Source organism: Acinonyx jubatus, chromosome B2, assembly GCF_027475565.1.
Source record: "Acinonyx jubatus isolate Ajub_Pintada_27869175 chromosome B2, VMU_Ajub_asm_v1.0, whole genome shotgun sequence".
NCBI classification, from domain to species: Eukaryota; Metazoa; Chordata; class Mammalia; order Carnivora; family Felidae; genus Acinonyx; species Acinonyx jubatus.
Window position 1 is genome coordinate 109,838,326 of NC_069385.1, and position 17,833 is coordinate 109,856,158.

General features: G+C 52.3%; 1 protein-coding gene across 8 annotated transcripts in view; it reads left to right on the forward strand.

The window, feature by feature from the left end:
• The first annotated feature begins 2,028 nt into the window (after nucleotides 1-2,028).
• The window catches only part of TRERF1 (transcriptional regulating factor 1), a 40,200-nt gene continuing 24,395 nt past the window's right edge, over nucleotides 2,029-17,833 (forward strand). For 2 of the 8 annotated variants that reach the window (XM_027057750.2, XM_027057751.2), the window contains exons 1-9: nucleotides 2,029-3,619; nucleotides 5,085-5,131; nucleotides 5,988-6,138; nucleotides 7,196-7,495; nucleotides 10,957-11,344; nucleotides 12,036-12,102; nucleotides 14,008-14,147; nucleotides 14,276-14,379; nucleotides 15,892-15,967. In XM_027057750.2, the coding sequence (XP_026913551.2) occupies nucleotides 2,180-3,619; nucleotides 5,085-5,131; nucleotides 5,988-6,138; nucleotides 7,196-7,495; nucleotides 10,957-11,344; nucleotides 12,036-12,102; nucleotides 14,008-14,147; nucleotides 14,276-14,379; nucleotides 15,892-15,967 (2,713 nt within the window). In that variant the 5' untranslated portion in view covers nucleotides 2,029-2,179. The remainder of the gene's footprint in view (nucleotides 3,620-5,084; nucleotides 5,132-5,987; nucleotides 6,139-7,195; nucleotides 7,496-10,956; nucleotides 11,345-12,035; nucleotides 12,103-14,007; nucleotides 14,148-14,275; nucleotides 14,380-15,891; nucleotides 15,968-17,833) is intronic. The other 6 variants (XM_027057752.2, XM_027057753.2, XM_053222791.1 and 3 more) reach the window with 4 other exon arrangements.

Sequence of the window (17,833 nt, forward strand, 5' to 3'; positions counted from 1 at the left end):
GCGATAATAAACCCAGTTAAGGTTTGGGGTGAGGTAAGAAGTTTGTCTTTCTTTTGTAGAGGAAGAGGACTGTTGTGAGAGTGCAGGTATAAAGGTCATCTCGTACCTTCGTCACCGATCAGTTCTAGAAAACAGTTTCTGTGGAAGTTCAAGGATCTAGGAATTGAGTTTTCTCTTAAAACTTTGAGGGGTGCCTGACTGGCTCAGTCCGTTGAGCATCCTACTCTTGATTTCAGCTTAGGTCATGATCCCAGGGTCGTGGGATCAAGACCTATGCCATGGAGCCTGCTTAAGATACTCTCTCTATCGGGGTGCCTGGGGGGCTCAGTCAGTTAAGGGTCTGACTTTGGCTCAGGTCATGATCTCACAGTTCGTGAGTTCAAGCCCTTCATCAGGCTGTATGCTGACAGCTCGGAGCCTGGAACCTGTTTCAGATTCTGTGTCTCCTTCTCTCTCTGTTCCTCCCCTGCTTGTGTTCTGTCTCTCTCTCTCTCTCTCTCTCTCTCTCTCTCTCTCTCTCTCTCCCCCCCCCCGCCCCTCCCCCACTTGCACGCACTCTCTCTCTCAAATAAAAGTTAAAAAACAAACAAACTTTGATTGCGGTGTAGTGCTTGAAGGTCTTCGTGTATTGCCAGGGGTTTACATATTCCAGCTAGAAGTCCCCTAAAACATTTTTTTAAAAAGGGCTGGGGGGGGCACCTGAGTGGCTCAGTCAGTTAAGCATCTGATTTCAGCTCAGGTCATGACTTCACAGGTCATGAGTTCGAGCCCCACATCGAGCTCTGCTGTCAGTCTGTTAGCGTAGAGCCCACTACGGATCCTCTGCCCTTCCCCCCTGTTTGTGCTCTCCCCAAAATAATTATTTTGAAAAAAAGAAAAAGAGAAGTCCCCTATAGAACCTGTGAGACTCACACCGGACTAGACCAGTCTCTCCAAATTCCCTAGTTCATGTTCCTAAGACTTGTCCCACCGTGGTTTTTTCGTGCCAGGTCATCACTGCGCATACATGTTTCCCTGAGCAGGAACCTCAGAAAGTGGGGAACTGTGTTGAGCTAACAGTCAGACTAGCATGTGCAGTACTCCTCCTTGGAAATTTATCCAGTTCTGTTTCGTATCCAGCATAAGCTTTCTAGTCTATGTTCCCATATCTGTTATTTTTTTTTAATTTTTTAAATGTTTATTTTTGCGAGAGAGAGACAGAGTGCAAGCGGGGCGCGGGGCAGAGAGAAAGAGAGACACAGAATCCGAAGCAGGCTCCAGGCTCCGAGCTGTCAGCACAGAGCCTGACGCGGGGCTCAAACTCGTGAACTGGGAGATCATGACCTGAGCTGAAGTCAGACGCTTAACCAACTGAGCCACCCAGGCGCCCCCCCCCCATATCTGTTATTTTTACCTTTTTATTACATGCATCTCTTTTCTCCTTGTATCATACTTATTCATGTGACCTATCATCACCTTTTCTAACCATAAGCGTCTCAAGAGCTGGCCCACGTCCTAATCATTTCTTGGCATTGTGCCTTACGCTTAGTAGGTGTCCAGTAAGTGTCTGCTGGGCGGAGAAGTTGATAAATGAAGTGTCCTAAACTTCTTCCTATCCCCTGCAGGTCCTAGGATAGTGCTGGGCTTTCAACAGCCGAGTCCCAGAAGAATGGATGAATTAATCAGTGAGCAAAACAATGAATTAACAGATCAATAAACTAATGAGCCATTGAGCAATGGCTTGAAAGGAAGAGAGTTCATGTCTCACATGGGGGTCCAGATCTGCAGAATTAGTGTAAAGGGTGTGCAGTGTATGAAACAGGCTATTTCTAATCAAGTCTCCTGTTTTGTATTTAATTCTGTAACTGGTCGTGGTGGATGTAATTGCTCGCGCAGAGCATCCAAGTAAATCCTGTCCTGTGCTTTGCATCTTGTCTTGCAGGTGTGAGCGTCATCTCTTCGCCACGGTGGTGTTTGGTCCATACCTCAGCCCGGGTGAGGATGTAAAACCCCCCGCTCTGCACATGAGTGGTACAGGCCAACAGGAACATCTGGCTGCAGCCACGTCCACAGACATGTCAGCCGTGGAATAGTGTGGACGCCTCCTCTCAGCTTCTCAGGGTTTCAGTCCTTTTGGGTTTGTCTCATTGACCTTTTTTTATGGTTTTGTGGCTGGACGTTCACGACCAAGGCAGGCGCCATGGGGGATCAGCAACTATACAAGACCAATCACGTGGCCCACAGTGGTGAGAACCTTTTCTACCAACAGCCACCACTTGGCATCCACGGCGGGCTGAACCACAACTATGGGAATACAGTTGCCGGGGCTGGAATGGATGCCCCTCAGGCATCGCCCATCTCCCCCCACTTCCCTCAAGATACTCGGGATGGTCTAGGCTTGCCTGTTGGTTCCAAAAACCTTGGCCAAGTAGATACCTCGAGGCAGGGAGGGTGGGGAAGTCATACAGGACCCGGAAACCACGTCCAGCTCCGTGGCGGCCTGACCAACTCAAACATGATGTGGGGGACACCGGCCCAGGCTGAGGCCACCGATGGCTACCAATATACCTACTCCCAGGCCAGCGAGATCCGGACCCAGAAACTCACCAGCGGTGTCCTGCACAAGCTAGACTCCTTCACCCAGGTGTTTGCCAACCAGAACCTGCGAATTCAGGTCAACAATATGGCCCAGGTGCTGCACACCCAGTCGGCAGTGATGGATGGAGCCCCTGACAGTGCCCTCCGCCAGTTGCTGGCCCAGAAACCCGTGGAGCCCCCAGTACCGGCTATTTCTTCTCGCTACCAGCAGGTGCCCCAGCAGGCTCACCCTGGTTTCGCTGGCGGGCTGTCCAAATCAACTCTCCAGGTAGGGCCGCACCCTAGCCAAGGGCATCTGTATTATGACTACCAGCAGCCACTGGCGCAGATGCCAGTGCAAGGCGGACAGCCACTGCAGGCCCCACAGATGCTGTCCCAGCACGTGCCACAGATGCAACAGCACCAGTATTACCCACAGCCACAACAGCAGCAAGCTGGGCAGCAGCAGATGGCCATGCAAGAAATGCAGCAGCAGCAGCAGCAACAGCAGCAGCAGCAGATTCGCCCAGCACAGCCTCAGCAGCCGCAGCAGCAGCTGCAGCTACAGCAGCGGCAGGGTTCCATGCAGATACCTCAGTATTACCCATCCCAGCCCGTGATGCAGCACTTGCAAGAGCAGCAGCAGCAGCAGCAGATGCACCTACAGCCCCCTTCTTATCACAGGGACCCCCACCCGTACGCCCCAGAGCAGGCGCACGCCGTCCAGCTGATTCAGCTGAGCTCCATGCCCCAGTACTACTACCAGGAGCCCCAGCAGCCCTACAGCCACCCCCTCTGCCCACAGAGCCACCTGCCCCAGCACCAGCAGCGCGAGGACGGTCAGCCCAAGACTTACCCAAGCGACAGGCAGGCCCCGGCCATGCTGAGCTCCCACGGCGACCTGGGGCCTCCTGAAGCAGGAATGGGAGACCCGGCCAGCTCAGACCTGAACCGGCTCAGCAGTGCCCTCCCTCATCGGCCACTCCTGTCCCCCGGCGGGATCCACCTCAACAACATGGGGCCTCAGCACCAGCAGCTGTCTCCCAGTGCCCTGTGGCCCCAGGTATTCCCATGGGGGGAGTTTCTCTTGGTATCTCGGGGTGCTGCAGGGCCAGCCAGGGCTGAGTGTGTGCGGAGCCCCATCCTCTCTGCCGCCCCTCCAGTGCCTTTTGTTCTTTTTTTATTAGCCCACGAACGTTAACCTACGTGTGCCAGGTGAGTGAGATCCGGGCCAGGCATGTGGAATACAAAATCAATTTCAACTCAGTCCTTGTGACAGAGGTGGCCAAAATACCACGGGAGGTCCCGGATGATGTATGTAGCAGTCAAGGCCTGAGTCAAGGGTCCAGGGATAATCCAGCAGGGGTGTCTGGCCCCCTTCGATCTGAATCCTCAGGGAATTCCTTGTGAAATTGTTTCCCCTTTGGGAAGGAGACCACGTTATGACAGCATTGCTCAAAGTATATTGCTCTGAAGAGAACTACCATAGAACGTTTAATAGATATGGCTGGGGGGATGGGTTCTCCAGATGAATAAATGTGGCGGCAGGGGTGGGGGGGTTCTTAAAGTGAGTCAAGTTCTAGTGCTGAGGGGCTTCTCAGAGGCTTTAACAGGCCCATGTGCGCTGTGAATCTCCCAGAGGGAATACCTCCTGTAGCTTCAGAGATGAAAATCTTAGCCGCCCTCAGGATCCAGGCAGTTAAACTGAGTAAGCAAAATGACTTGTCAGGAGACCATCAGGGATGGCGCCAGCTGTGCTGGCCTGGAGGACAAATGCCCCATCTCTTGGCATTCTTATTCAGGACTTTTCAAATCGGTCTAGCCAAACAAAAACTGTCTGCAGGCCTGTGGGCCGCTGTCGCTAACCTTTGATAGTTTCCCAAATGGATTTGCTGCAAAACGGCCCCCTGTGTGCTGGGCACTACTCATGCCTTGGTATGTTCCAGGTGCTACACCCATGCTACTCCCAGGTTCACGGGAGAAGGGAGCCTTGAATGGGACCAGGATAGGTGGAGAGAGGGCTCTGATGGAGGTTGGAGGCTGGAGATGAACTTCCCTTGACCCTGTCTTGTTTGGCACTCAGGCCCAGTGGTAACTGAGAGCCTTTCTGAATATAAGAATAAGGTGACATAGCCAAAGCTGACCTGACCAGCAGGCGGCCTCCGGGCATGCTGCTGTGTCATCCAGCTCTCTGTTCCATGTCTCTCTTGGGAATGGAGCCTGTCTGTGCACAGAGTGGTGGACAGGGAGAACAGGAAGGAACAAGGTGGGGGACAGTCCTGGTGGGCTGGTGGCTGGTGGCGGCTCCCGGAATGGGCATGGTCCTGCGTTGGGGGGCTGGGGAAAGCAAGGGAAAGAAGTGTGAGGTGCACCCAGCATCCGGACATGAACTGCCAGCCCCTGTGAGCTCAGGAAGCATTCTAGAAGCGCAGACCCTGGGGGTCCCTCAGCTCAAAGACTCCTTCCATCAAAAACACACTTTTTTCTCTTTCTTTTTTCTTCCGGTGTTGTGCATGGCTCAAAATTAGATGCATCTACCTGATGGCAGAGCCCAGCCAGGGTCCCCCGAGTCAAGGTAGGATTGATGCAACGAGGCATGTGGGCATTTGGGGAGACTGGGAGGTTTTCCGGGATTGTCTCTCGAGATTCATTTTCCAAGTCAATTACTCAAAGAGGTTTGTAGGAATAATAATAGCAACTATTGTGTTTGAGCACTTACCATGTGCTAGGCACTCTATATTTTGTGTGATAAAGCCACTCAGTGAGGGTAGGTAGGATTACCATGTGCCTAGCGCATAGTAAGCACTCCGCCATTGTTAGCTTTATTACTATGACTTTACAGAAGAGAAAACAGGCTCAGAGAGCTTAGAGTTGTACGGCAAGTAAGTGGCAATGCTGGGATGGACTCAAAGGCCATGTTCTGTCCACTGTTCATTCGGTCAGTATTTAGTGAGTACCTACCATGTGCTGGGCATAGAGCTAAGCTTTGAGAATGCAGCAGTGAATAGTACAGACTTGCTCCCCTCATCATGGGCATGGTAAATACTGTGCCAGAACCTGAGAAACTGCTAAGTCTGGAGCCTGAACCAGAGGACTTAGACACGTGTCTCTAAGGGAAGGCTTCTGGAATAGGCGGCCCAAGCTGACCCTAGAAAGGTGATTGGTCAGAGGAGGAAAAAACCCAGCACTCGATGGCCTAGAACGAAGCAGGTTTTGTTCAACTCTTGCACGGTTTTGAGCAAGCCCTTTCCCACTCTTGAGCCTCAGTTTTCCTTCTGTAAATTTGGCTTAGTTTGGGACAGTACACGTGGGGCCCTGGGAGCACTAGATAAATGAAATGGGTTCATTGTGGGGTGTGAGGTCTTGTGATAAGTCGTTCTTCCTCTTTCTCAACGTGTGTGTCCTCTTCGTTTGGCCCTACCCTTGAGCAGTGGCCAACCAAAAGGAGTGTTTGGGGAGCAGTTTGATGCCAAGAACAAATTGACGTGCTCCATCTGCCTGAAGGAATTCAAGAGCCTGCCTGCCCTGAATGGCCACATGCGGTCCCACGGGGGAATGAGAGCCTCCCCCAGCCTCAAACAGGTTAGCAGGAGCCAGCCCCCCAGCCCTTCCCAGGCCATGTGCTGCTTGCTTTGCTTTGCTGCTGTCAGACAGAGAGTGATGTGAACCCCACGCGGGTACCTGGGGAGGCACAGTCCTTCCCTGACGGGAGTGCTTAAGCTTTGACGCTAGGAGCCGGCCAGGTCAAACAGACCCCGCTTGCACCAGTTCCATGAACAAGGGTCAAAATCAGAGGGACTAGAAGTCTTTTTTAGGAGATCCCAGTCTCCCCACCTCCTAGAAAAGACAGCAAAAGAAAACATGTAGATTTTTAACTTCTGCTGCTTGAGGCACCCAAGACCAGCGTTCTCTTGGGCCTTCCAAATTAGTAGCCAATGGCCCCGGGAAAGCTAACGTGACCTTCAGGCTCTCAGCCAGCATTTTCTATTCATTAGTGCACACTAGCGTTAGGCTGTAGCAATGGAAGGTCTTTAAATACGCTCAGGAGTATCCCGGGAGGATATCCATGTGGTGAACTATCCGTGCGGTTTTAGAGTTAGATTAAAATCCGACGAAGAATTTCTTAAATTCTTTGGATATTATTGATCTGAATTTAAGTCTGTGGGATTAACTCTCTGTTCTCCAAAATTTTGGCTCACCCAGGTCACTTCCATTGCCTGACCATACCAGATAAAAGAGCTTTGTCTTCCATTTGCCAGATGAGTAAACTGAGGCCCATAGAATTAACAGGTCCTACACAAGAGCTTATGTGTTCTGTTTTGTGCCTGATCACCAGTCCATATTCTTTTCTTTAAAAGCAGTGACAACAGATGTTTAATATCTGTTTTAATTATGCGAGTGATAACAGTCTAGATTTTTTAAATGTAGAAAATAGAATTGCATGGCCTTGTCCACTGCCAACTGGCATCACTTGAGCAAGGGACTCAGGGCCTTGCATCCTGAGTGCACCACCCTGCAGTGGTTCTCTGTCACCCACGCATGATGTACTAAAACATTTCGAAAAAGGCAAAGTGCATCCCCCCACCCCCTTGGGAAGGCTGCTCTCAGCCCAGGATCAAAGCCTTTATTGTCTGTGTAGGAGGAAGGAGAGAAGGCCCTGCCGCCTCAGCCCCAGCCGCCACTGCCTCCGCCTCCGCCGCCACCGCAGCTCCCTCCCGAGGCAGAAAGCCTCACGCCTATGGTCATGCCCGTGTCTGTCCCTGTCAAGCTTCTCCCGCCCAAGCCAGGCTCTCAGGGCTTCGCCAACAGCATCGTTGCCGCCCCCTCCACCAGAGACAAGCCAGCCAGCTCGATGTCGGACGACGAGATGCCCGTGCTCGTGAGGATGACCCTTTCTCCCCCACACTCACCCCAAGGGGCTGCCCCCCACCCGCCTGCTGTGAGTTGCTGCCCTGCCCCGCCCGTCTGGGGTGGGAACATCGCTTTGCTTTCCTGGAGATGGGGCAGCTCTTCCAGGGTCACTTGCCTGAGCTCCAATGTGGCTTGGCCTCTCAGGTTGAGCACCACCCCCCGCCCCCGCAATCATGGCTGCCTTGGGAATCCCATCCTTGTCCACACTGGCTGCTACCCAGGCAAATTGTCTGTTACTCTACCAGGCGAATTGTCTGGGTTAGATTCTGAGAGACCCGAAAGGGTTCCAAGATTAAAACAAAGATGATAACTCAGCTGGTAATCACAGCTATTAAAATACAGAAATACTGTCCCAAGTAATAAAAAGCTGTTGCTCAGGGCCCTGGCTCCTCCTTCGAGATCTTCGAGCCTCCTCAAATTCAGAAGTCAAAGATGTAACCCCTGGCACAGCAGAACCTCCACACAGCAGCCCTGGCATCCGTTCTGATGGCCAGCCTAACCAGATGCTTGATATTTTCGGTATCACACCTGCATAAATATCCTGGGAAGATATTTACTAAGGTTCCCAAAATAATTCCACTGAAAGGCACCCACCCCCAATCCCAGGAAAGCAAAGAGATTTGTGTTTCTCGCTCACTGTTAAATTCTCCTTCTCTCTCAAATTCCAATTGCTTCACCCAAGCAGCTTAGCGTGGCTCTGGGGCAGAGATCTCTGTCTCCGTCTCTCTCTCTCTCTCTCTCTCTCTCTCTCTCTCTCTCTCTCTCTCATTCGATCTCTTCCCCCCCCCACTTCCTTCCTTCCCTCCCTCCTTCGTTCTTTCTCTCTTCCTTCCTTCTTCCCTTTTTCCCTCCCCTAGGGAATCTGTAACCCACATGGTTGACGACATCAGACTTGTGTATGCTGGGTCACATTTGTCCTCAGAGAAGAAGTGGCTGCTGGGATACCAGGTGGCATGAGGGTGGAGGTTGGGCCATAATAGGGGTAGGGAGAATAATGAAGAGAACTAGAAAGGGCCAGAAAGAATATTCTTTGTTCTCTGTGTAATACCAAGGCCTCAGAAGAGGAGAAGCTAATGGGGAGCCTCTGGGGGTGAGGGTTCTCATAAACCAGAAGGACTTGGAGGCCAGCAACAGGCAGAAAGATGAAATGACAGAGCCGGGCTCCCCCTTTGCCCAGGGAAGTTCCTGATTTGGTAGGAGGGACACGGTTGCTACCCCTAGAGAAGTGTCAGCCTGAAGCTGGACACAGTAAGATGCCTAGTCACATGGGGATCAGAGCCCCACGCAGCACCCCCTGCTCCAATTCAGACAGTGAGAGAAAAGCCAGGGCAGAGAAGAAACCGTGATCCCCTACATGTGGCTGGACGGGAGCACCCCTGGGCAGCTAAAGTAACCAGGGGGCTGGGGAGGTGCGAGGGAGTTTGGTATGAGTTTGCTCAGCAGATAACCATGAGGACAGTTCTGAGCAGGGTTTTAAAGGCATTGATGGAGCTGGCTGCGTGGAAAAGGTGAAAGAGAACTCATAAGTAAGGAGATACGCTGAAGAAGAAGCATGTAGCTGGGATTGAGCGAACACAAGCAAGGTCCTGACACTTGACTTAAAGAAATTAAAATATCTCGGGAGGACCCCTGAGTTCTAATCCCCACTCTGCTACTAGCCAGCTGGGGATGCAGGCAAATGAAACCCTCCCCTCACGGAGCCTGGGTTTCCCCCCTGAGCTTGGGTTTGGACTCATCATCTCCCTGTTCTGGGGGAGCTTTTAAAACCTCTGTGAGTGGTCCCGCCTCCAGAGTCTGAATAGATTGGTGGAAGTGGAACCCTGCAAATGCTTCCTGTCAGGTGACATCCAGGTCTGACATTCTGGGTGGCTTCTCTTGCCCAGGTTCTCAGAGCCTTGCCTGGAGTTGAGAGTTGGAGTGACAGGACCAGAGGCTCAAGTAGAGGGAGCCCAAAAGGGACCTTTGACCCTGTGATCAGAGGTCTGGATTCCGGTGCAGGGTTGAAGTCATGCAAGGTCTGCATGTGCTCAGATGGCCTCATCAGTTACCCGGGAACAGGATATATAAAGCCTTAGGATTGCTTCCCAACTTGGGGGGCATAGATGTCCTCTCCCCATTCTCCTCAGACCTCTTTCTCTGCCTCAGCCTTAGATGGTGAGGAGCCCTCTGGTGGGGAGAGGAGACAGGTTGTGGCACTCTGGCCTAAGGAGAGCCCCCCCCGGGGGTGAGCTGGGAGCCTGAGCCGGAGGGGGGCGGGACTCTACCCCCTCTTCTTTCCTCACCTCTCAGTTTCTCTGGACTTCCTTCCCAGGGGCTGGGATAGCACTCCCGAAGACAGTGAAACTAAGGGACAAACAGGAGGGGTGGCAGTGGGAGCCCAGAGCTGAGGGGTGACTGGAGCATGTCAATGGCCTGCAGGCAGCTGGTCACATGACCATGGCCAGCCCTTCCCATCACCCCTTGCTGCCTCCTACTCAGATGCTACCCTGGGCACAGGAATTGCCAGGAACTACAGCTGTGACAGGCACTGGCCTGCAGGGCCTGGGAGGGTGCCACAGACTGTCCAGAACTTTTCTGCAGGTATCCCCACTGCCTCTCCCAACCCCACTGCGTGGCCTCCCCAGCCACACCCAGCTCTGGGTTCTTCTGGGCCGATGCTGGCACACAACCCACGTCTGTTTCTGTTTGGCTTTGGCATGCCCTGCTTATCTATTTGTGTGCATATGTTTACTTATTAGTATATATGTATCCACGTGGCAGATCTTCCTTCCAGACCATGCTTGGTGCCGCTGCCATAAAATAAACGAACGCTGCTGACAGGAAGCAACACAGGAGAAAGGCTTGCTGCAAATGAGCTACCAGGCCTGGGAGCATAGTGAGGGGTGGTGAGGGGGGAGCTCGACCAAATCCATTTTGAGGAGAGCAGAGGGCCTTAAAGACCATAGATGGCTCTCCCTCAGCTCGTTACCTCGCAGGAGAGCCTGGTGTGTGGGTCACTGGCCCTGGGAGCCTTGGCTAGGCCTGTCCCCCTCGCCGCAGCCTCTGCCCAGCTTCCCTGCGTGGATTATTCTTGTCCCCTTCTCAGAACATGTGTTATCTGTCCCCGATGTCTGTCCCCTGGGAGCGGTGGGGAATTAAAGGGCCCACTCAGGCTGGATTCCGCTCACCAGATGGGAATGCAGTGATAAGCAATAAAGAATGTGAATTTATTCTTTCTTGCCCACCCACCATTCCTTCCACCCCCATCTCTCCCCAGACATTAGGGATTTCCTCCCAACCCAGAGTTTTCTCCCCGGTCAAGCCACGGAACTCGCCCTGTGGGAGACGGATGGGGCTGCTTTTCAAGGGAGGGGATGCGGGGGAGGGGGGACGGCGGACAAGTGGACAGGCGGCCCCCCGTTAGCGCGGAGGGTCCCCTTCCCTCAACCTGTGGAAACGGCCTGCGGGGAAGGCCTGAGTGTTCGAACGGGCCCATTCTTTCCGTTCCAGGAAATTCCCAAGAAGCATCAGCCGGCCCCGGCCAAAGCCGAGGAACCCCTCAGGACGTTGCCGGAGAAGAAGAAGTTCCGGCACCGGCCCGAGCCGCTCTTCATCCCGCCACCGCCCTCCTACCCCGCCAACCCCGCCGCCGCCTCCTACTCGGGCGCCACCCTCTACCAGAGCCAGCTGCGCTCCCCGCGCGTCCTCGGGGAGCACCTGCTCCTGGACCCCGCCCACGAGCTGCCCCCCTACACGCCCCCGCCCATGCTGAGCCCGGTGCGCCAGGGCTCGGGGCTCTTCAGCAACGTCCTCATCTCGGGCCACGGCCCCGGCACCCACCCTCAGCTGCCCCTCACGCCCCTGACGCCCACGCCGCGGGTGCTGCTGTGCCGCTCCAGTGAGTCCCCGCCGCCCCTCGGGGCCTGGCCCTGCCGGGTCCCCGCCGCTGCGGGAGGGGCTCCCATCCTGCCGTGGGGGCGCATGTACCCCACCAGCTTTTGCCGTGGCCCCGCTCCATGCAGCACGCCCTGGGCCGGGTGCCAGGGGTAGAATAAGTGTGCGGCGCTTACCCTCGAGGCAATCCCAGTCCAGCTGGGGAGACCCCAAAGCCGTGATTACGGTCTCTTTGGCCTAAGCGGGTGGTTCAAGTGTGCACACGCTGCCTGAGCCTGTGCCGTGGATAATCGTCTGAGGCACCCCCGCATCATTGTACTAAGTAGATCTACGAATGGGGTTAGGTAGTATTTGCAAGGCCAGGCTTCCACATTTTCTGAACATGCTGTGTAAAGATCAAGCACCGAGAGCCCGGCAGCCGGTATGTCTTTCTAGGGTGTGAATGGCTTCCTAGAAACAGTGAGCTTGGCAGACCAGAGTGGGGCCGCTGGCTTCCTACCCTGTGTGAGAAATGAGTAACCCTAAGCCATTTAACACCACACACCAGCCAGTTCCTTGGAAACTGCAGGGGGTAACTCTGGCATGGGTTGGGCGCGAGAGGGGTCCCAGTATGACTGTTTAGGTCGCTGCTCATTTGCTTTAGTCTCTTCGGTACCATTTCTTGTTGACCGTTAACCTCTGGTTTTGTGCTTCAGACAGCATTGATGGCAGCAACGTGACAGTCACCCCAGGGCCTGGAGAGCAGACCATTGATGTTGAACCGTAAGAAAAAGCCAATTTTATTTTTAATGCTTTTTTTTTTTTTAATTTTTTTGACGTTTATTTATTTCTGAGACGAGAGACAGAGCATGAGCAGGGGAGGGGCAGAGAGAGAGGGAGACACAGAATCTGAAATAGGCTCCAGGCTCTGAGCTGTCTGCACAGAGCCCGATGCGGGGCTCGAACCCACGGACCGCAGGATCATGACCTGAGCTGAAGTCGGAAGCTTAACCGACTGAGCCACCCAGGTGCCCTTAATGTTTATTTATTTTTGAGAGAGAGAGAGAGAGAGAGAGAGACCGGGTCCATTGATGTTGAACCGTAAGAAAAAGCCAATTTTATTTTTAATGTTTATTTATTTTTGAGAGAGGGAGAGTCAGGGTGTGAGCAGGGGAAGGGCAGAGAGAGGATGACACAGAGTCTGAAGCAGTCTGCAGACTCTGAGCTGTCAGCAGAGCCCGATGTGGGGCTCAAACCCATGAACCGCGAGATTATGACCCGAGCCGAAGTTGGACCTTTAACCGACTGAGCCACCCAGGCACCCCCCAGTTTTTTTTATTTTTTATTTTTTGTTTTAGAGAGAGAGAGTGTGTGTGCGTGTGTGCACAAGCGGGAGGAGCAGAGTGAGAGAATCTTAAGCAGGCTCCATGATCAGCGAGAAGCCAGACACAGGACTTGATCCCGTGACCCTGGGATCGTGACCTGAGCTGAAATCAAGAATCAGATGCTCAACTGACTGAGGATGAGGAACTTTTTTTTTTTAAGTTTATTTATTTATTTATTTATTTTGAGAGAGAGAGAGAGAGAGATGGGCAGAGAGAATCCCAGGCAGGCTCTGCACTGTCAGCACAGAGCCCGATGCGGGCCTGGACCCACAAACCACGAGATCATGACCTGAGCTGTTCAACGGACTCAGCCACCCAGGCACCCCAAGGATAAGGAACTTTGAGAAGTATCACTTAATGAGAAGTTGTAGAAATTATAGGATCATGCTATTTCTCAAGTACTGGTGTTTCAAGGCTTTTGCCAAAGACTAACTGCATAATAAAAGCATGAAGCCCGGTATTCACTAGCTCTGAACCTCGTGTCTCTATCTCCGGCTGTATGAGCCAGTTGGGTTGTGGCCACATGCTTGCACATCCCCAGTGACATTGAGGCAGCCCTCTCAGGGTGCCCAGCTCTCTACAAGGCTCCATCCAAATGCCCTTGCTTTCCCATCCCCTCCCTAAGATTTTTGGCTGGTCGTCCAAACAGGCTTGTTGAGTACTTAAGTTGTGGGGTGGGTGGTGGGGGGTATAATGGAAGAGAAAGGTGCTGTTTTCATAGATGAGCACAGAACGTACCAGGCGGTGGCATGGTGAATACACTGAGTCAGGAATCAGAAAACCGGAGTTCCAACCCCATTTTGTTACTTGACCTTGATCAAGTTAACCTTTCTAGGCTTTAGTTAACTCACCTATTAAGTGGGAATAATTGTCACTGCCTTGCTTACCTCACAGGCGTTTGTGAGATTCACATGGGATAATTTAGGTGAAAGTGGTGTGAGAGGGATAACAGATGTCACCAGCACATTGTATTTGTTCCATTTTTCCTGGTTAAATGGTGCCATCGGCCATACTCTGGGCAGCTGTTGCCTTGCAATTAGCACCCTCCCTGTCTCAGTTACAGCATGCTGTGACGATCCAGGCGGGCTTCTCCCCTGCTCCCTGCAGTATCTCTTCCCGATCTTAAAGCTGTTCCTCATCCCAGTGAAAAGGCCATGCCTGGAATCTTAGGATCACACAGTGAGGAAATGCCCCTGCATTCTTCCTGCAGAAGGAATTGGTTTCCTTCTTTTTCAAGTTCCTGACAGTTGCTCTTGAGCTCAGATTGAAGACCACTCTGTTGTTTTCCTTCTTGTCATTAAAGACGCATCAACATTGGCTTGAGGTTCCAAGCAGAGATCCCAGAACTTCAGGATGTCTCCGCCTTGGCCCGGGACACACACAAGGCCACACTGGTATGGAAGCCCTGGCCAGAGCTGGAAAACCATGACCTCCAGCAAAGAGGTATTGGCCCATGGGAAGAAGTGGGAAAGGCTTGATCCTCTCGCAGGGGTCTCTGACTCCAGGATCATTCTGTTTGTCCATGAGACTGAGCTCTCTCTGATGCAGTGACTTCTCATTGTTCCCATCAGTGGAGAATCTCCTGAATTTATGCTGTTCGAGTGCGTTGCCCGGTGGAGGGACCAATTCTGAATTTGCTTTGCACTCTCTCTTCGAGGCCAAAGGTGATGTGATGGTAAGGAACCGTGGAAAGAGGGTTCACAGTTAACATTCTTCGTGTCAGAATTCTGGAAAGTATTTTCCTGAGTTTGTGTTGTCCCACATACCATAAAACCAGTTGCTAAGATCATGACCAGTCAACATGCCACCATGTTCGTTAGCTCGTTGAGTAGGTGAGGACTTAAAGCCTTCGGGGGAGACCTGCGGTTGGACTTCTGCTTAGACATCTGTTCCTAAGTAATAATTATGGTCACATCTGTCTAGAGAAATGAGAATTTCGTTTCAGCAGTCTTATAATTCCCATCAGAAAACTGGCCTCCGGTGATGGGAGGTAGAAAGACTTACTGAAACAAGACGTGACCTATTATGCCCTGCTGATTCTTCTTCCCTCCTATGGAGTCAGCCAGTTTGGTGTTCATAGAACTGTTTTCTCCCCTAACCAAAGTGAAATGTCGCCTGTGCACCAACTGGTGTCATTCTTCCCCCTTTTGCACAGGTCTTTGGTGTCCCCAAACCAGCACTTTGGTGCCATTTTCCTAGGATCCAGAGCTGTTTGCCTGCTCCCCCACCCCCGGATTCCTGGCAAGAGCACTCCGTCACTAACCTCAGTTTCCCCTTTAGTAAACACAGGGTTTTCGTACCAGATCTAGCCTCCTCCTTCTTGATTTTATGAAAGTGTGCAAGTAAACAAATGTCCCAGTCCTGTCTTCTCTTGAGATTATTGGTAGCCTTCGAGGATTTTCTAGAATGTTAGAGAACTCTCCTTAATCCTTTAAGCTAAGTGTGGCAGTAAAGCACTACTCGAACTTTCCACATGCACACAAATGACTTGGGTCATCTTGTTAAAATGCAGACTCTTATTCAGCAATTCTCAAGGCAGGGCCCAAGGTTCTGCATTTGTGACCAGCTCCGAGGGGAGATGCCTGTGCTGCTGGTCCACGGACCACACTTAGAGAAGCAAGATTGTAGACCTTGGCTCTGCCCCTAACCCATCTACTGTCCAACTCGATGTGCGCCATTTTTTTAAAAAGTCAACAAGGCTAAAGGAGGCATATTTCTAGGCTTCTCTGGAAAGACAGTGTGTAGTACAGTTATTACTAATAAAACTGTTTATGTTAAGTTGTAATTGAAACATGATTTTTCTGCAAAAACAGTTCCAAACCACCCACTCATTTCTGTGGAGCCTCTCCCCCGAGATTCAGTCTCCATTCAGAGGAGGCCCCACCACCTCTCAGAGGCCAGGGCCTTCACCAAGGAGGGAGCGGGGTCTCAACCACTGCCTGTATTTTTTTCTGACATGACCAACTGGCCGCAGGCACGGGCTGGGGGAGATGTTCGAGTGGTGAGCCCTGTGGGGCGCTGGCCTGAAAGGGAGCCTCAGTTAGGGGAGTCTCCCTCTGGGTTTTGCTTCTGGCACCCCAGCTCCTGCCTCTGCAATGCTGACTCCTTTTCCCTCTTAGGTAATGGACTTCCTAGGACACACAGCCCCGTTACTGACTTTCGCCTTTTCTCTCCCATGGGTCTGCAGGCTGCTCTGGAAATGTTGCTGCTGCGGAAGCCAGTCAGGTTAAAATGTCATCCTTTAGCAAATTACCACTATGCCGGTAGGTCGCCAGGAGCCTTGTGCCCCATTGCTTCCTGAGAGCGGGCTCTTTGCATGTGTGGTGGTGTTGCTTTTTAATAATAAGATAGACCAGTCCTGTCCTAATCGCCACTCGTGAGCTCAAGGCCCCCTGGGACGCTGCTGGCAGGACAGCTGTGTCTGTTGGCTGTTTGTCTAGGCTTGGCCCCGCATGGTTGTGCCAAGGGCTGGGTGATAGTGGTCAGTGCCTGCACGTGTGGCGGTGAGACTGGTGTACTGGGGAAAGGAACCACAGAGGGGACAGCACGGAGACAACCACACTCAGCAGCCCCTCAGCTTTGGAATCTGTAGACGTGGGTTCACATCTTGCCTTCTGGAACCTTGGCTTCCTCGCCCATGAAATGGGGCTCCTACTGCGTCCCTTGCAGCATTTTTTGTGACAGTTAGAGATAGTAGGTGTAGCACAATGCATGGCACGTTCTAGTAGCTCTTGTTAGTCATCTATTAATTATTGTTTGCTGTGTACGAGAAACTGTGCTAAGTGCTAAGATGAAACCGTGACTATGACAGACATAGACAGAGTCCTGCCTCATGCAGTTTGGGGGTCTGAGGAGGAAGCAGTCGTTCAATAACAGATCACACTCATGGCAGGAGAAAGCTACTATAAATATGCATATACGGTACATGTGCACACACGTGCGTGCATATGCACGTGTGTATGCGGGTACAGGTAATACGCACATTACAGGCACATATACGGAGTGTGTCCTCTGAGGGTATGGGTTAATGATGGCATCACCAATAACAGGGGAAGGAGAAAACACGTTTGAGAGTTGAGTGTAGTGAGAATCGTGAGGAGAGAAGGCAACAGATGGCTGGGGGGCCTGCGGTGACAAAACGAAGTTGAAGTCCACATCTTAATTTCCGGTACCTGGTAGACCCATCCATTCCGGGGGTCTCCACGAACCTGCCTGGGTTCTCTATTTCAGAGGGGGCTGAATCCTCTAATACTCCCTTGATAATCATTTGAAGGTTCCTTTAGAGCTTTGGCCAGACCCTGCATAGTTAGGTGCTAAGTCCTTAAGTGGGCTTGGGGACCTAGTCATACCTTTTCTAGTCCTTGGTCCCAGTGGCCAGATGTGGCCTAAGGTGAGGGCTGCTTTACATACCAGCACATTCTTGATGGGCCTGCCCCTGCCCCCCCAGCCACCTATGCCCACCACCTTTTGCCTCACTCAGTGTGCTTCTCCCATGAGCCGGCCTTCCTGCCTGTCATCAAAGCGGGGAGTGGCCTCAGAAGCCACCCACCTGAGCACAGACAGCCCTGGATGTCCGCCTGTGGATCACTGTCAGCACACAGGCCACTACTGGAACTAGACAAGCACAAAATGGACACACGGATAAGAAATCCATCATTTAATTGGGGCCTAAATGAGCCAGTTTCTTAATATTGTCTCCATCATTTCCTGCTTGGTGTCTGCCCCGAGTGTGGGTAGGAAGATGTGGGAGTTCTCTCTAATCTGCCATGGAAACAATTCAATCCTCTTAATTCCCAGCGTCATCTGCTGCCCATTAAACCCTGACAGGCTCTCCAGCCTCCTGGAGCCTGTCTCAAGCTTCTTTATATAGTGGGCGAGATGGTTGATGACAGGGAGCTTCCCAACCATCTGCTGCGACTGCCCTCGGCCCTCAGGGTGACCGGGATGGCCGTCACCTCTGGGCTGGGGCAGCTCCAGCTGTGAGCAACCTCATCTGAGACCCAAATCCCCTCCAGTTCTCCCCAGCGTACTAAGCAAGCATTACATTGTTTTATATGTGTCATGACATAATAAAATTTGGAAAGCTACGGACTAGAGGCCACCCCCCACCCGTGAACAAAACAAAATAA